We start from the raw sequence: 16,085 nt of genomic DNA on the forward strand, positions 1-16,085 counted from the left end.
TTCCTAATCCTTGCTATCATTTCCTCTTCCTCAGGGTTTCCCCGGACCGATGGGCTCCATCGGGTACCCGGGGCCTCGCGGCGTCAAGGTGAGCGCCCGTTGTCCTCGCACGCCACTCAAGCCACGCCATCCGCTCGCTGTCATTCATGTTGTTTGCCTTTGTTCCAGGGAGCAGAGGGAATCCGAGGTCTGAAAGGCGGCAAAGGAGAAAAGGTAAACATCTTTTTGGGTCCAGTCCACCACAAACCATAAGGACTAAAATGGATTATTATTATTGACTCCATTTCTTGACAGCCTAAAACAATTCATAACAATAAGGCAGTTTTGGGAGTTCCAATTTAAAAGGGGGGGTTGCGGGGGCAGAACATTTCCAGTAAATTGGACACCATGAGAGTTAATAGGAATTAAGTGGGAATTTTGCATAATTGTATTGCAACTGGAACATTTTTTTATTTTACCTTTATGAATTAGATCATTATATTATATCATTTAGTTTTTGTTTGTCTTCCTGTTATTGATTTTTAAATTGCTTATTTTATTTTTAGTATTATTTCAACTTTAATAAATCGACGTATTCATACCCCAACATCAATTCTCATCTATTTCCATTTCCAACCGCCAGATGTCAGTAGAGTAACAGTAGAGTGACTTTAGACTTGTTTTCATCCAAGCGGCCACTAGAGGCCACTGTTAAGCCTCACTGAAGGAGCCTTGCCCCCTTTTTGAGTACTCCAGGCCACATGGATCCATTGATTGACTCCGTGTCCTATCCCTAGGGAGAAGATGGATTTCCAGGCTTCAAAGGTGACATGGGCCTCAAGGGCGACAAGGTAAACCAACATCCTTACCGTAGTTTGCAGCAGGAAGAGAGAGAAAAGACGATCACAATAATCAATCATCTTTACTGACGTCCAGGGTGAGGTCGGCGTACAGGGACCCAGAGGAGAGGACGGACCCGAGGGCCCCAAGGGAACCTCAGGGCCTAACGGAGAGTCCGGTCCCATGGGAACAGCTGGAGAGAAGGTATGCCAGTCAAATAGTTAGTCGTCAGTTAAGATGACGTCTTCTCAATGTTCTTTTATTGGCCCACATGACTCCACCGACCTTTGCAGGACGTCCTCCACAGATGATTAGCTCATAGCGCTAGTCTCTTAACCACCCCACACGCTCTAAGAACATTCAGTCGCTCGTTAGAACGTGAGGATGGAAATCTTATCTTGTATGTCTTTGTCAGCTTTGGTCTTCAAATAATGCAGATGAAGTCTGGACCAATCAAACGCCAATGAAACATTGCTAGCTGAGGTTCTCTGCAGCACACCCATAAATGACCTGAAATTTATGGGCACGCTCAAATGTTGACGTCTTGCAAACCACGGCACGTACAATATTCCTCTGGTTAGCATGCAGGACACACAGTCAGGACACCGGAAGGACCTGGGTTAGAATCCCTGCTTGTTAGCGTCCAAATTGTCCATAGGTATGAATGTGGGTTTGTCAGCCAATGGACTGGTGGCCCCAAGTCAGCTGGGGTAGGTTCCAGCTTACGAGGAAAGTCCATGGTAGGATTTTTACTAAGTCTGCAGCCTCTAAATGTCTTTTTAATCATCTTGTGTTTTAGGGGAAGCTTGGAGTCCCTGGATTGCCAGGATATCCTGGAAGACTCGGTCCCAAGGTAAGCGGGAAACATGCTTGTTTTAGTTTCCAGCATACCTAAATATACTTTATTGACATAATTATTAAAGTAAAGAGTCATTTATGGTCCAATAGGTCCCTAATGCTTCAATGAGAAGTGAGGAAGACTTTCCTTTTCTAATGCAATAAAGGAGTGTAGTCCTCCACGGGTGAGGGACTACAAATGAGACAACTAAGTCACAGGCGCGACAGGCTGCCGATGTTGTGCAGACGCTGGCTTTATGAATTGATCACATCAGGGACCGCATCAGGGACCACCGCATGAATCCCCCTGTAGATGCTCCTCCATGACACAAAGTGTTTGCCTTGCAGGGCTCCAACGGCTTCCCGGGCTTCCCAGGCTCCAATGGAGAGAAAGGCACGAGGGTGAGCTGCACACAATACGCCTTTTTTTTTTTCACGCTGTCACACATGTGAGGTCATTGACGCCATGTTTGATGATGCGAAATAAGGATATGAGGATAAGGGGTAGAAAATGAATGAATAATTACTATTTAGTCATACTACACAGGGAGCTAAACAGCTAGCCAACAAGCGTGGATGCTCTCTGGCAGGATAACACTGCCCCCTAGCATTTAGCATTTTGGCAGAAGGTTTCAAGCCTCGTGAGCGTCTCCTAGCGGCACGTGGCACGGAAAAGCTAAATGAAAAATGACTTTTTTGAATGTGACACAATAAGAATTTTCCCTGGTAACTCTGGTAAGTCATTTGCATATGGATACACGGTGCTTCTCTAAAAGCCTGTATCGTTCATCTGTGCCGCTCTGCCACTGCGTCACCTTCCGCTTCTGCAAAATCATTAAAACCTGCTTAGACTTCATAACCCAAATCAAATCTTTTTCTTTCTTGTTTTTTTTCTTCCTCTTTTTCAGGGAATCGCTGGCAAATCTGGACCTCGAGGGCAACGCGGCCCGACAGTAAGGCAATTTCACTCGTCCACAGAGCTGCACATGAATTATTTATGGTGCTCAAATAATAATAATACACAATCTCTGCATTTGGGATTGCTTTATATTATTGCAGCAAATGCTGCAGTGAAGGAGTACTTGAAACTTTTGTTCTGTTTTCTCCACGTGTAAATATTATAAGCATCTGTACAATATGGATATTATTATGTACAATTTGTGTGTAGGGTCCTCGTGGGGGGCGTGGTGCCAGGGGACCGACTGGAAAACCAGGAGCAAAGGTAAACTAATTCATTTTTACACTTGCTGTCAGACATCATAAATATTACAAACATTATAGTTGATAGTAAATAGTATAGTACCACATACTGTACTACATAATAAATATGACATGCCAGGCCACATGAGCTACGGTGAGTGTCACATGACTTTAAAATCAAAATAACTAAAACTCGTAAAGCTGACAGTGTTTTCTTTCTGTTATTTCTTCCTCCCCTCAGGGCACCTCGGGCAATGACGGACCCCCGGGACCCCCTGGGGAGAGGGTCAGTGTTGCTCTTTATTTGCTCATGATACCCAGTTTCTGTTTCAAAGTGGCTCTCGCTGCCGACGCTTTAAAATCAAATGTTTAAATGAAGTTAAATCCCTTTAATCAACGGACGCGTTGCTTTCATGTCATTAAAGGGTCCTCAAGGACCACAAGGACCTGTAGGGTTCCCCGGACCAAAGGGACCCAATGTAAGTCAGTACGGTATCCTGGTCCTTCGCTTAAATATTAATAATGATCTGACATTGAATGTTCTTCTCTCCTTTGACCCCCGCAGGGACCAGCAGGCAAAGATGGACTGCCAGGTCACCCCGGACAAAGAGGAGAGACGGTCAGTGGTACTTTCCGTCCCGGCGGTGTTACCTAATACACAGCTCACAAAAAATGTCATGGGCGTGGTCATATTTCATACAAGATCCAACCTTCAGGGCTTCCAAGGAAAGACTGGACCACCTGGACCCGGAGGAGTGGTCGGACCTCAGGTAGGTTGCCAGAGGAAAATACCATCACCAGTTGTCAAGTTAGCATACATGGGAAATACTATCGTTGCTGTCGTTGCAGGGTCCAACCGGAGAGACTGGGCCTAGTGGAGAGCGAGGGCACCCCGGTTCCCCAGGCCCCCCTGGGGAGCAAGGGTTGCCGGGAGCGGCTGGAAAAGAGGGCGGAAAGGTAAACGAGGGCTTCCTATGGGCTGGGTATGCCACAAGAGCATTTAGCAGAGTTTACCACCATAAATTCTGGAGCCAATTAGAATTTGAGCACCCCTGAATATAAGCCACACCCACTCAATTAAAAGAGAAAAAATGTCTGCGTACAATTATCCCTCATATCTGGCGGTTCATTGCTTTGTACTTATGGTGTACACACGCTAGGGGTTTGGCCCGGGTTGGCCCAATAAGGGTCTTGACAATGCTACGTGAAACAGCACGCTTGTATAGTTGAAAGACATTTATCGGTAAATGCCGATCACGTCTTTTTTACAGAAACCGTCCGATATCGATAGGTGGCAATCAATCGGGGTATCTCTACTCCTGTCTTTGACCCCTCAAGCAAAATCTAAAGATGACATTTTTACACCTGAAGTCACTTCATGGATGATTTTTTTTCCTTTCTCGCTCTGCAGGGAGATCCAGGTCCACAAGGTCCCGGCGGAAAACCAGGTCCTGCGGGACTGAGGGGCTTCCAGGGAACGAGAGGTCTTCCGGGCGCCATGGTAACACACACCCAACACTCTGGTTAAGATTGATTTCCTGGCAAAGTACGATCATCCGGTGCAGATATAGATAAATAGTCCGTTCCAGGGTCAAGCTGTGTCCATCCTAAAAGCTTTTATTTTACATGTTCCTATTTTAGTGAACAATTAGCTATTGACGCATTGACGCATCAACAATGGCAGCGTCAAAACGGTTAACCTCAACAGAACGCAGAGTGACAGAGTTTGGGTTTTGAGCTTTCCCGATGAGCCACAGACTTTGTGAGCGTGTGATGACAATGAGCTCCAGGGTCCAGCCCACTGAGTTCATTCTGGACTGGACCATTCAAGTCTGAAGTACTGAAGTACTCTTATCTGAGATCCACACGCCGTTTTAGTCTGATCGGTCTGAGACGCGAGACAATCCCGTCACACAATCAAGGACACGCGTGCTCTCATGCAAACCAGCTCAAGTTAGGAGCCAATAAATTTAGTTTAAATCTCAGGTTCGCCTGCTCGCTCGGCATCCTCGGTGCCCGCCGGCGCTGTCGAAAGTCCCGTAAATGAGTTACGGTAATGAAAGGCTTTATTGTATTTGTGAGCAGCCTTTTCCATATGCAGCCCTCCGAGGAATGCTGCAGTGACTCAGCACAGGAACTGGAACGCACGACAGGGATGTGGAGATGGATGGGCGCCGACCGCTACTGCAGGCTCTCAGACCTGATCCTTCTTTTTTACGTTGGTCTGAAGACCGAATGTGTTCTGTTGCATGAATAATGTATATGTCATTATGTAATCTAACGACATCCAATGCGAGAGTCTGCATCAAAAACAAGCTTATTGTTGGAATGGAAAACGATATCATTATGTTGAGAACATATCCTATGTTCGTTTAAGCTATAACACGTTATGGTAGAATCATCGTTTGGGATGTTGGACAATTTTTGGAACGTGCACTACATACGCTATATTCACATTCAACATTGAGTGATATGTTCTTAGCAATATGGAAAAATGAGGTTTGGTGTCAGAAGCGGGATCCAAGGTGGGGGACGAATCCCCCATCTTCTGCTGTTACTTGACATGGAACAGGAACCTTGGCAAACATCTGACAGCTGTGATTACTTTCAATCCTCCATCCTTGTCTGAAGCCATCATCTCCTCTGCTTTCAGGGTCCAGGTGGCTTAAAGGGAGGAGAAGGGCCCCAGGGGGCCCCCGGCCCCATCGTAAGTCATTAATTGTATAATTATTGAGCACAAAAATATCTGGAGGGCAACTTTCTGCTGCGAGTTTGTTGATTAGGTTGCGTAGTTGTCGGGAAGCCTTTATCTCGTCTGTGATTACTATCGCTAAAAACGCTAAAGGACATCCTGGAGCTGAATTCATGGATGTTGAAGCTGGCTTGGTCGTACGCACTTGGAAAGAGTGAAAAGGATCGCTAATGATGGAGTCATGTGTAAATAAATGGGGCTCTTTGTCTCAGGGCCCCTCACTTACGGCGACGTCGTCATCAAAAGCCTCGGCAGGGAATTGGAAAGCTGACTGCCAGCCAGCTTTTCAAGCGTTTTGCTGGCGCGCTAAACGTGGCCTTCCTATAATTACAACCCCGCCCGCCCATTAGATGACAGGCGATACGCCGAGCCGGGGGGGTGAAAAGATTATCTCTGAATGAGCGTTTGTGATGCGGAATGAGGCGCTTCTTCTCAAACGAGCCATTGGTAGAATATTTTGGGATCTTTGATGCAACACATCGATTTCCTGTCACTGCTGCTGTCAGGCTGTGGCAAAGTCAGCCAGGGGTTTTGTGTTTACAGCGTAGCTCATGCTAGCCTTTTCTTTTAACGGGCAATTGAGCGTGTGCTTGCTTATACTTCTGACCAAACGCAATGCTTTCCAAGGTTATGCTATGCTATAGTATTCTATGCTATGCTATGCTATAGCATGGTATGCTACGCTATGCTATGCTATAATATTCTATGCTATGCTATGCTATGCTATGCTATGCTATGCTATGCTATGCTATGCTATGCTATGCTATGCTATGCTATGCTATGCTATGCTACCATACCATACCATACTCATATTACTCACCATGATGCATTTCCATTGGCAAAAGCAGGTACTACGGGGTACTATGTCTAGTACCTGGTAGCTAGTACCAGCGTGCTGTTTTCTAGCAGACATCCGGGGTTGAATTTAAAGTTCTTGGAGGAAAGGAAAGCCTCATCCTCCTCCACCACTGTTGTTTTTTCGCCAAATCCAACCATGACCAATGATCATTTTCTTTGCCGTGTAACAGGGGTCCCCTGGAGAGAGGGGTGCTGCTGGCCCAGGAGGTCCCATCGGTCTGACAGGACGCAATGGCCCCCAAGGGCCACCAGGACCAGCTGGCGAAAAAGGCGGTCCTGTGAGTGACTTTGGCATTAAGTCCTTTTAGGCACTTAGAAGCACTTCCATTAAGATCCTGATTTTATGCAGGGAGAGAAAGGGCCCATGGGTCCTGCTGGCCGTGATGGCATCCAAGGTCCTGTTGGTCTTCCTGGCTCTGCTGGACCTCAAGGCCCACCAGGAGAGGATGGTGACAAGGTGGGTATCCAAACATCTTTCTTCATCCATCCAGACGTCCAGAGGGAGCGACCACGATGCCCCAATAGTCCCATCACGTCCTCTGTTGGCCCTGGCTCACTAACCACCCACAGGTTGTGTGTGAGGACGGGGGGGGGGGGCAATTATTTGCAAATATTCACCCAAGGTTGTTGCGGGCCAATCAAATTAGAATCTCTAGAGAAATATTTATTGGGCAGTCACAGTCAAGGTGACCTTGAAAGTATTGACCAAGGATGCGAGAGGATGGGAAGGATGCGAGGGGATGGCAAGGATGCGAGGGGATGGCAAGGATGCGAGGGAATGGGAATGATTTGAGTGGATGGGAAGGATGCAAGGGAATGGGAAGAACGCGAGGGAATGGGAAGGATGCGAGGGAATGGGAAGGATGCGAGGGGATGGGAAGTATGCGAGGGAATGGGAAGGATGCGAGGGAATGGGAAGGATGCGAGGGAATGGGAAGGATGCGAGGGAATGGGAAGAATGCGAGGGGATGGGAAGGATGCGAGGGAATGGGAAGTATGCGAGGGAATGGGAAGGATGCGAGGGAATGGGAAGGATGCGAGGGAATGGGAAGGATGCGAGGGAATGGGAAGGATGCGAGGGAATGGGAAGGATGCGAGGGAATGGGAAGGATGCGAGGGGATGGGAAGGATGCGAGGGGATGGGAAGGATGCGAGGGGATGGGAAGGATGCGAGGGAATGGGAAGGAAGCGAGGGAATGGGAAGGAAGCGAGGGAATGGGAAGGAAGCGAGGGAATGGGAAGGATGTGAGCTCTGCTGTGTTTTTGGCCTGCAGGGAGAAGTTGGAGGACCCGGACAGAAGGGAAGCAAAGGAGACAAGGGTGAACTTGTAAGTTTCCTGTGAAAAGTTCCGTACTGGAAATATGAACTTGGGTCAGCTCTGTCCTTGTCACTCTTTCAGGGACCGCCAGGCCCAAGTGGTCTTCAGGGTGTGATCGGGGCGCCCGGTCCAGCTGTGAGTACCCTTCTAAGGAATATCCCAATGTTGGAAGGTTTGACTTTGGCATTGAAAGCCTGGCCTGGCCTGGTGCACGTCGATAACTGTTGTTTAGCTACATTTGGTGGATAGTACACCCCGCTGGTCGTTGTTTACCTTGGTTTACATACACTACAGCAGATTTGGCCTTAGAAACTACAATAAATGCAAATCTGTGGATTGCAGCTGGACCAGAATGCATAATCCTAAATTACCTGGCAGTCCGTCAGCTGGGCCTCAAAGCCCAAACATCCCACACACACTCATCATCACGCAGCATGTTAGTTTAGCTTAGCATAGCAAAGCGTGGACGTGCAGGAGGAACAATGACCAGAGGCTTTCCTGGTTTAGAGTCCAGCCAAGAAGTAGCGAGCTTCTTTGCCGCACACAAACACAAACACAAAAACAGCCGCTTTTAAGTAAGAATTCATCTGTTTAGCATTTAGCGCTGGAGGCTACTTTTTGGGAGTCCACAAGCTCATCCAAAGCTCCACGAGTGCTGACAAAAGTGCTTCATGCTTCCATCCAATTTTAGTCCACCCATATTTTCACAGGAAGTCAGCATCTTCCTTCGGGCTGCTGACTGTCATCGTGTAACCGGACCACCGCATCGCCGTATGGGACATGGGAGGGGATAATGTGAAAAGCACATTACAGTATATATATTTATTTTATATTTACTACATTTCTGGATCACTTTGTTACCAAATATTAATACATGAAAAAAAGTCTAAAACATCACAAATATTATCACAAATAAAAAATAAAAATTCTTGTGATATAATATAAAATAGAAAATATATAATATATATAGATAATATAAATATATAATATAAAATAATTGTATTTATCATTTATTTATTAATTCTTCTGAACAAATAAACAGGCCCAAAATATTGATGGCTGCATAAGAAGTGTCCATCCGAATGGACTGGGTCAAAGTAGTGAACTGCTCATCTACTGAATGCATGACTCTTGACCTTTGACCTTTGTCCCCCCACAGGGCAGCGATGGCGAGGCAGGACCCCGCGGCCAGCAGGGTATGTTTGGCCAAAAGGGAGACGAAGGATCCCGAGGATTTCCTGGTCTTCCCGGACCTATCGGACTGCAGGTTTGTTCAGTCTGCATCCTTACTCTCGTTAAACTTGTTAAACCTCGTTAAAATGGAGGACACGCCTCCTTCCCTAATGACTTCCTGGTCATTTCATCTCCCTGCATCATTTCCATGACTTTCCAAACCACAGCGTTATTTATTCATGCAGCTTCGCTCCTGGCTAAATAATGTTTGTTTCCCCTCGCCTCTCCGGGAGTAGACGGGGCTACAAATCCATCATCGCTGCTGCTAACGTTTAGCGCTTGGCACGTTGCCGTGGTGTCAGGCTGCCATTTTACACTCCCAGGGTCCGCTGCAGGGTGCTGGGTTTGTTTTGGCCCAACATTCCGACTGTGATTAAGGCACACGTTTTGTGATGTAAAACTGGCCCTTAAAGATTTCACTCAAAGACTCGATGGTTGCCTGTCCCCAAGTGAGGACCCAAAATGAATGAAATAAGTCATGAGTATTGATTGTCGTCTGGCACACAATTTGTACTATAAATGCTGCACATACACATGTGCATGCATGTTAGTGTTTCAAGTATTGGGACAAAAACGCAAAGAGGCGTAATGTCATGGAAAAAGCAAAAAAGTAGATCCTTTTTAACGCACGAAACCGAGTGACAGCACGTTTGGGAACAGTCAGAGTGGATTATTTGCAAGCTCGGTGAGGATGAAAATGAAGAGCGAAGCCCCGGCGGTGAAACGAGCAGATAGTGTTGTTATTAAGTGCGATTGGCTTTTAATTGGCCGTAATGCTCTCCATCTCCCGGCTTCTAATTAAGCAGACGGATACTCTGAGCGACGCCCATCCCTCGCCTCTGCAGCATCAATGATTTGACCGCAGACAGTGAATGGCTTCTATCCGAAGCCTTCCGTACGCCGGAGTAGGCGGGGCTGCATTGTTGCAGATGAAGCAGATAAGAAGTGGATGAATGACAGCAGCATTAGCAAATAGCAAACACGTATGGATTAGTGTGTGGGTGCCAACGAGTGCATCTCTCTAATCCACGTCTACTTGACACGGGCCGTCAGTATGAAGAGCCTGGTGGAAGCCCAAACCAGCTTGATGCTTTATTTGTTGGTCCAGTCTGGCTGAGCTTCCGGCGCTCATCAGTTAGCCTGCTGCTCAAGCGCAGGAGGAAATCAGCTAAACGGTCAAACACCAATGTAGCGATCATGCAACTTGTCATGGCGGCTGCAAGCATCAGTCGTCTCTTTTCCGATTTTGTACACTTTTTACAGGCCCATGTGTGCTATAGGCCAACTATTTAAGTGTTGGCCAAAATCTAGCCTGGATGCTGGAATTTAGACTTTTGAAGTTCTTGTAAGTCCTGCTAAGAACACGATTCAATGCTAATGACCTTTCTTTGTCCACGCCCACTTGTGACATCACACCGTAGGTCTCCACTTATCCATCGTAATAGATTCCATATATCACATACAACAAAGTCACATGAAGGAGTGGAAACAAATGTTAGCAATACTAGCATAGCTGGGTGATGCTAAAGTGCTAACATTACAGCCGCATTTCAACAGCAACATCATGCTAGGTTTGGATGCTAGGTTTGGATGCTAGGTTAGGAGGCTAGGTTAGGAGGCTAGGTTAGGAGGCTAGGTTAGGAGGCTAGGTTAGGATGCTAGGTTAGGAGGCTAGGTTAGGAGGCTAGGTTAGGAGGCTAGGTTTGGATGCTAGGTTAGGAGGCTAGGTTAGGAGGCTAGGTTAGGAGGCTAGGTTAGGAGGCTAGGTTAGGAGGCTAGGTTAGGAGGCTAGGTTAGGAGGCTAGGTTAGGAGGCTAGGTTAGGAGGCTAGGTTAGGATGCTAGGTTTGGATGCTAGATTTGGATGCTAGATTTGGATGCTAGATTTGGATGCTAGGTTAGGAGGCTAGGTTAGGAGGCTAGGTTAGGAGGCTAGGTTAGGAGGCTAGGTTAGGAGGCTAGGTTTGGATGCTAGGTTTGGATGCTAGGTTTGGATGCTAGGTTTGGATGCTAGGTTAGGGTGCTAGGTTAGGGTGCTAGGTTAGGGTGCTAGGTTAGGGTGCTAGGTTAGGGTGCTAGGTTAGGGTGCTAGGTTAGGATGCTAGGTTTGGATGCTAGGTTTGGGTGCTAGGTTAGGGTGCTAGGTTAGGATGCTAGGTTAGGATGCTAGGTCAGGATGCTAGGTCAGGATGCTAGGTCAGGATGCTAGGTCAGGATGCTAGGTCAGGATGCTAGGTCAGGATGCTAGGTTTGGATGCTAAGTTAGGGTGCTAGGTTAGGATGCTAGGTTAGGATGCTAGGTTAGGATGCTAGGTTTGGATGCTAGGTCAGGATGCTAGGTTTGGATGCTAAGTTAGGGTGCTAGGTTAGGATACTAAGTTAGGGTGCTAGGTTAGGATGCCAGGTTAGGATGCTAGGTTAGGATGCTAGGTTAGGATGCTAGGTTAGGATGCTAGGTTTGGATACTCCAAGTGTTACTTGTCAAATATACGCTCCCTGCAGGTCAAGTTCTAGTAGATGATGGAACCTTAGTGAATGGTCTACTAGCCTCTAACCAATGTGACCCCCCCTTTTGCAGGGATTGCCTGGCCCCCCTGGTGAGAAGGGAGAGAACGGCGACGTCGGAGCCATGGTAAGTATCATTTCTTCCCAACCTAACTTTGGGTGGACTTCACCAGGGATGCTCATCAGGGCTTCGTGCTGCACACCCGCATACCAACCATCCATGATGGAGATCGGCTGATACTGATACCGATCACCTGGTTTAACTCTACACTCTACTCACTCCGCCATTTTTCCGGCTTTAAACGGCCCCCAAAGTGCTCTCCTCTATTGTGGAGTTGCATCATCACCTCACAAAAAAACCTGGAAATCAGCCGATTGGAGCGTCCATATTTCCCACAGCTACTTTGACTTATGAGTGCTGAAATCTCCCCAAGCCATAATTTCATATCGATGTCTCTGTCCTGTTGCAGGGTCCTCCTGGACCTCCAGGCCCCCGAGGCCCTCAGGGCCCTAGTGGAGCCAATGTAAGGTTTTTTTTTTTACATTTTTTTTACATTTACTGTACATAATAGCGCTCACCATCACGTATGCCCCGCCCACAGGGAGCCCAAGGCCCCCCCGGTGGAATTGGAGGACCAGGAGCTGTCGGTGAGAAGGTGAGTTGGAAAACACTTTTGGTGCCATTTTAGTGGAAGCTCACATCTTTTTGTCATGAGTAACTGGAGAATGGTCGGGGGGGGGGGGGGGGGGGGGGGGGGTACGTTATGGTCATCTATGGTCATCTTTAGCTTCCATGATGGCTGCAATTTGACAAAATTTGTCCTTGTTGGTCAACAGGGAGAAACTGGCGAGGCGGGCAACCCGGGATCATCAGGAGAGCCGGGTCCAGGAGTGAGTACAGGATCAGCGTCGGCTCCCAGGGCGCACTTTGAACACCCCTGATTGACACGATGAGCGTTTTCATGCCAGTTAAAGTCACGTGATGCCACACGGTCGTGTTTTCGTGTCCTCAGGGCGCACGAGGAGAGACAGGCGAGAAGGGGGAAACTGGACCACCAGGAGCCGCTGGACCTGCTGGCGCCCGAGGACCCCCTGGAGATGACGGTCCAAAGGGTAACCCTGTACGTCAACTCCGTGAAAGAACACGATCCACACATGGCAGACACTTGAGTCAAGTTCTTGTCTTCTCAGGGCCCTGCTGGCTTCCCTGGAGACCCCGGACCCCCTGGTGAACCGGGTGTTGCCGTACGTATTAGGACCATCACCATCAGCTACAGCGTTGTATTTTTTACGGAGCAGCTAACCTCTTCTCATGCAGGGCCTTGACGGTTTAGCAGGAGATAAGGGAGATGATGGAGAGGCTGGTCAACCCGTAAGTTCAACCAGTACTCAACCGGTGAAAAGACGTAGCGGGACGGGGGCCCAATCAATCATCCAAATGTGTCTTCATCTTCTTCCAATTAGGGTCCCGCAGGTCCTTCTGGTGAGGCTGGAGTACCAGGACCTCCTGGGAAACGGGTAAGTCAGCTATGTAAGATGTTATGCAATCTTGAGCCGAACATCAGTCATAAAATGAAGTATGAAATGTTCATAATTAGGCCAATGTTAGCAGATGTACATGTCACAGTAGTCCTTGCTTGAGTACTCGTCCTATGTACGCTATTACAATATTTGCTGGAGGAATATGCAGACTGTGGCATCAACTAACTGCAACAAAGCAAAGCTCGTCCCAAAGAATAAGTCGCCATAAGACCTCTACGTTGGGACCATTTTATGCTTCATATTCTGCCTACTCCACTTCTAAGCGTTTTGAGCATGGACTTGGTTGGATGATGTTACACACACACACACACACACACACACACACACACACACACACACACACTGCTCATGCACCCACAAGCTGCTAACCTACATTGAGGTCCCACTATGGATGGCTTTTGGCAGCCATATTTGATTATTGTCGGCCCCTAATGGTCCGTGCCAGCCCCCTTGTGAGGGTCTGACCCGAGGCTGTTTGGCCAACAGGCTGATGTGCTTTTAGCTGCTATGTTGGGACCATAATGGCCCAGCCGGTGGAAGCACCCTCTGAAGGTCAACGCGGTCAGAAAAATATGGACATGAACGACAAGAGCGGCTCTCCATCAATGTGGTCTTTGTTTCCCTTAAAGGGACCCCTTGGACCTGCAGGACAGGAGGGAAGACAAGGAGAGAAGGGATCCAAGGTGATCATCTCATTCTTTCATGTTGCCAAGAGAACACCTTTAAGAACTTCACGCCTTCCCTCAGGGAGAATCTGGAGCTGAGGGACCTCCTGGAAAGACTGGACCCGTGGGAGCCCAGGGACCTCCTGGGAAGCCCGGTGCTGAGGGTCTGCGAGGAATCCCCGGCCCTGTTGTGAGTCTGGATTCTGATTGTTGATGGAAGAAGTCCAGATAGGAAGTAAAAGTTCCAATTGTTCTTCAGGGTGAGCAAGGACTTCCCGGTGCCTCTGGAAAGGACGGACCTCCAGGACCTCTTGTAAGAATTCTCAGATCCTGCCGCACACACATTGTTCACTGTCTTCTCATGGTGACCTCACCCCCCACCCTCACAGGGTCCACCAGGACTTCCTGGTATGAAGGGCGACTCTGGCTTCAAGGGAGAGAAGGTAAGAGCCTCATTGGCTCGTCTCCAGGAGACCAACGTGGGGGTCTAAATCTTTCATCTACAGGGTCATCCTGGTCTGATCGGTCTGATCGGACCCCCTGGCGATGCCGGAGAGAAGGGAGACCGAGGCCTGCCTGGACCCCAGGGTGCCGCTGGTGGCAAGGGTGAAGCTGTGAGTGGTGGTTTACTGTGTGATGTTGTTGGGTTCTATCACGTTCTAACGGGACCTTGTCTTGCTTTAAGGGTCTCGGGGGCTCCCAAGGTCCTCTGGGTCCTCCTGGTCCTCCTGGTATTCCTGTAAGTCCAGCATTTCTGTGCATTTATTGCCGTCTCTGACTCCTCTGACACTGTGCCGCCATGTTGATCTTCTGGTTTCAAACAGGGAGCTCATGGCCAGAAAGGCTCCAAGGGATCCACCGTGAGTTCTGGTCTTTGGCATGGAGGTCTTCCTCTTGAACGTGTCCGTGATGCCGTCTCTCTCCGCAGGGTTCAGCCGGTCAGAAAGGAGACCCGGGACTGATCGGACCTCCTGGACCTCCGGTATGTTTAAATGCAGAGCCCTTGCGTCTGGTCCCATCTTAACGTCCCCCCTCCGCCCCCGCAGGGTCCGGCGGGCGACTTCATCCAGCCGCTGCCCATCCAGCAGGTTTCCAGGAAGACGAGACGTCACGCCGAGCAGCAAGGAGACGAGCCGCTGGCCGATTACGGCACGGACGGCCTCGCCATGGAGGACGTCTTCGGGTCCCTCAACAACCTGAAGCAGGACATCGAGCGCATGAAGTTCCCGCTCGGCACAGAGGACAATCCCGCCCGGACCTGCAACGATCTGCACCTCAGCCAGCCCGACTTCCCGGACGGTAGGGGGTCAGGAGCCGGTGTTGTGCTGTGCTATGCTATGCTATGCTATGCTATGCTATGCTATGCTATGCTATGCTATGCTATGCTATGCTATGCTATGCTATGCTATGCTATGCTATGCTATGCGCTTCTTTTTACACTTGTAGAAATATGGAGTGATGACTGTATGGGACGGAACTGGGACGCATCGCTTTTGTCTTTGTTGTTCATCATTTCATTAACTTAAGGTTTTTGTGTCTTAATATTAACAGTGGTTAGCTTATTTTTACACTTGTGATATGTAAGAATTATTAATATTAATGTATTATATTCATATTAATATTTACCCCCACCCCCCCGCCCCCCACAGGTGAATACTGGATCGACCCCAACCAGGGCTGCGTAGGAGACGCCCTGAAAGTGTTTTGTAACTTCACGGCAGGCGGCGAGACGTGCATCTACCCCGACAAGAAATCCTCAGGCGTGAGTGTGGAAGCTAACCCGACGCCGAGATGTTTGATGCTAGCATGAACCACTTCTTCTTCTCCGCAGGTCAGAATATCCAACTGGCCCAAAGAGACGCCAGGATCCTGGTTTAGTGAATTTAAACGTGGCAAAATCGTAAGTGTTGCTCATCGTCCAATCAGAGCGTGTAGATGCGTGTTTCTCCCTGTTGACCACGATGACACGTAGCGATGTAGCGGCGATGCGGCCGTAGTCCAGGGAACCAGCAGGGATGTTCCTAGCAGCGCAATCAATCACCTGTCAATCATCCCTCGCAGCTGAACTACGTGGACGTGGCGGAGCGCAGCATCAACGCGGTGCAGATGACCTTCCTGAAGCTGCTGAGCTCGTCGGCGCGGCAGAACTTCACCTACGTGTGCCATCAGTCCACCGCCTGGTATGACGCCAAGGCCGACAACCACGACAAGGCGTTACGCTTCCTGGGCTCCAACGATGAGGAGATGGCCTACGACAACACGCCCTTCATCAAGCCGCTGCTCGACGGCTGCGCGGTGAGTTCCCCGCCACCTGAGGCGTGCGTCGCGGTTCCCAACGTATGTAAGTCACGTAAGT

General features: G+C 48.7%; 1 protein-coding gene across 2 annotated transcripts in view; it reads left to right on the plus strand.

Annotated features, from left to right (window-relative positions):
- LOC131109740 (collagen alpha-1(XI) chain-like) overlaps window positions 1-16,085 on the plus strand; it is a 56,947-nt gene that overhangs the window by 39,943 nt on the left and 919 nt on the right. For both annotated transcript variants that reach the window (XM_078789089.1, XM_058062020.2), the window contains exons 27-66: window positions 35-88; window positions 169-213; window positions 777-830; window positions 916-1,023; window positions 1,619-1,672; window positions 2,005-2,058; window positions 2,565-2,609; window positions 2,825-2,878; window positions 3,098-3,142; window positions 3,282-3,335; window positions 3,422-3,475; window positions 3,573-3,626; window positions 3,706-3,813; window positions 4,268-4,357; window positions 5,510-5,563; window positions 6,637-6,744; window positions 6,816-6,923; window positions 7,741-7,794; window positions 7,867-7,920; window positions 8,945-9,052; window positions 11,596-11,649; window positions 11,993-12,046; window positions 12,125-12,178; window positions 12,360-12,413; window positions 12,536-12,643; window positions 12,714-12,767; window positions 12,841-12,894; window positions 12,987-13,040; window positions 13,694-13,747; window positions 13,812-13,919; window positions 13,989-14,042; window positions 14,119-14,172; window positions 14,236-14,343; window positions 14,415-14,468; window positions 14,554-14,589; window positions 14,658-14,711; window positions 14,776-15,028; window positions 15,379-15,491; window positions 15,561-15,629; window positions 15,791-16,024. In XM_078789089.1, the coding sequence (XP_078645215.1) occupies window positions 35-88; window positions 169-213; window positions 777-830; window positions 916-1,023; window positions 1,619-1,672; window positions 2,005-2,058; window positions 2,565-2,609; window positions 2,825-2,878; window positions 3,098-3,142; window positions 3,282-3,335; window positions 3,422-3,475; window positions 3,573-3,626; window positions 3,706-3,813; window positions 4,268-4,357; window positions 5,510-5,563; window positions 6,637-6,744; window positions 6,816-6,923; window positions 7,741-7,794; window positions 7,867-7,920; window positions 8,945-9,052; window positions 11,596-11,649; window positions 11,993-12,046; window positions 12,125-12,178; window positions 12,360-12,413; window positions 12,536-12,643; window positions 12,714-12,767; window positions 12,841-12,894; window positions 12,987-13,040; window positions 13,694-13,747; window positions 13,812-13,919; window positions 13,989-14,042; window positions 14,119-14,172; window positions 14,236-14,343; window positions 14,415-14,468; window positions 14,554-14,589; window positions 14,658-14,711; window positions 14,776-15,028; window positions 15,379-15,491; window positions 15,561-15,629; window positions 15,791-16,024 (3,036 nt within the window). The remainder of the gene's footprint in view (window positions 1-34; window positions 89-168; window positions 214-776; window positions 831-915; window positions 1,024-1,618; window positions 1,673-2,004; window positions 2,059-2,564; window positions 2,610-2,824; window positions 2,879-3,097; window positions 3,143-3,281; window positions 3,336-3,421; window positions 3,476-3,572; window positions 3,627-3,705; window positions 3,814-4,267; window positions 4,358-5,509; window positions 5,564-6,636; window positions 6,745-6,815; window positions 6,924-7,740; window positions 7,795-7,866; window positions 7,921-8,944; window positions 9,053-11,595; window positions 11,650-11,992; window positions 12,047-12,124; window positions 12,179-12,359; window positions 12,414-12,535; window positions 12,644-12,713; window positions 12,768-12,840; window positions 12,895-12,986; window positions 13,041-13,693; window positions 13,748-13,811; window positions 13,920-13,988; window positions 14,043-14,118; window positions 14,173-14,235; window positions 14,344-14,414; window positions 14,469-14,553; window positions 14,590-14,657; window positions 14,712-14,775; window positions 15,029-15,378; window positions 15,492-15,560; window positions 15,630-15,790; window positions 16,025-16,085) is intronic.

The sequence above is a fragment of the Doryrhamphus excisus genome, linkage group LG2, assembly GCF_037039965.1.
Source record: "Doryrhamphus excisus strain RoL-2023G ecotype Guam linkage group LG2, RoL_Dexc_Guam_v1.1, whole genome shotgun sequence".
Classification (NCBI taxonomy): domain Eukaryota; kingdom Metazoa; phylum Chordata; class Actinopteri; order Syngnathiformes; family Syngnathidae; genus Doryrhamphus; species Doryrhamphus excisus.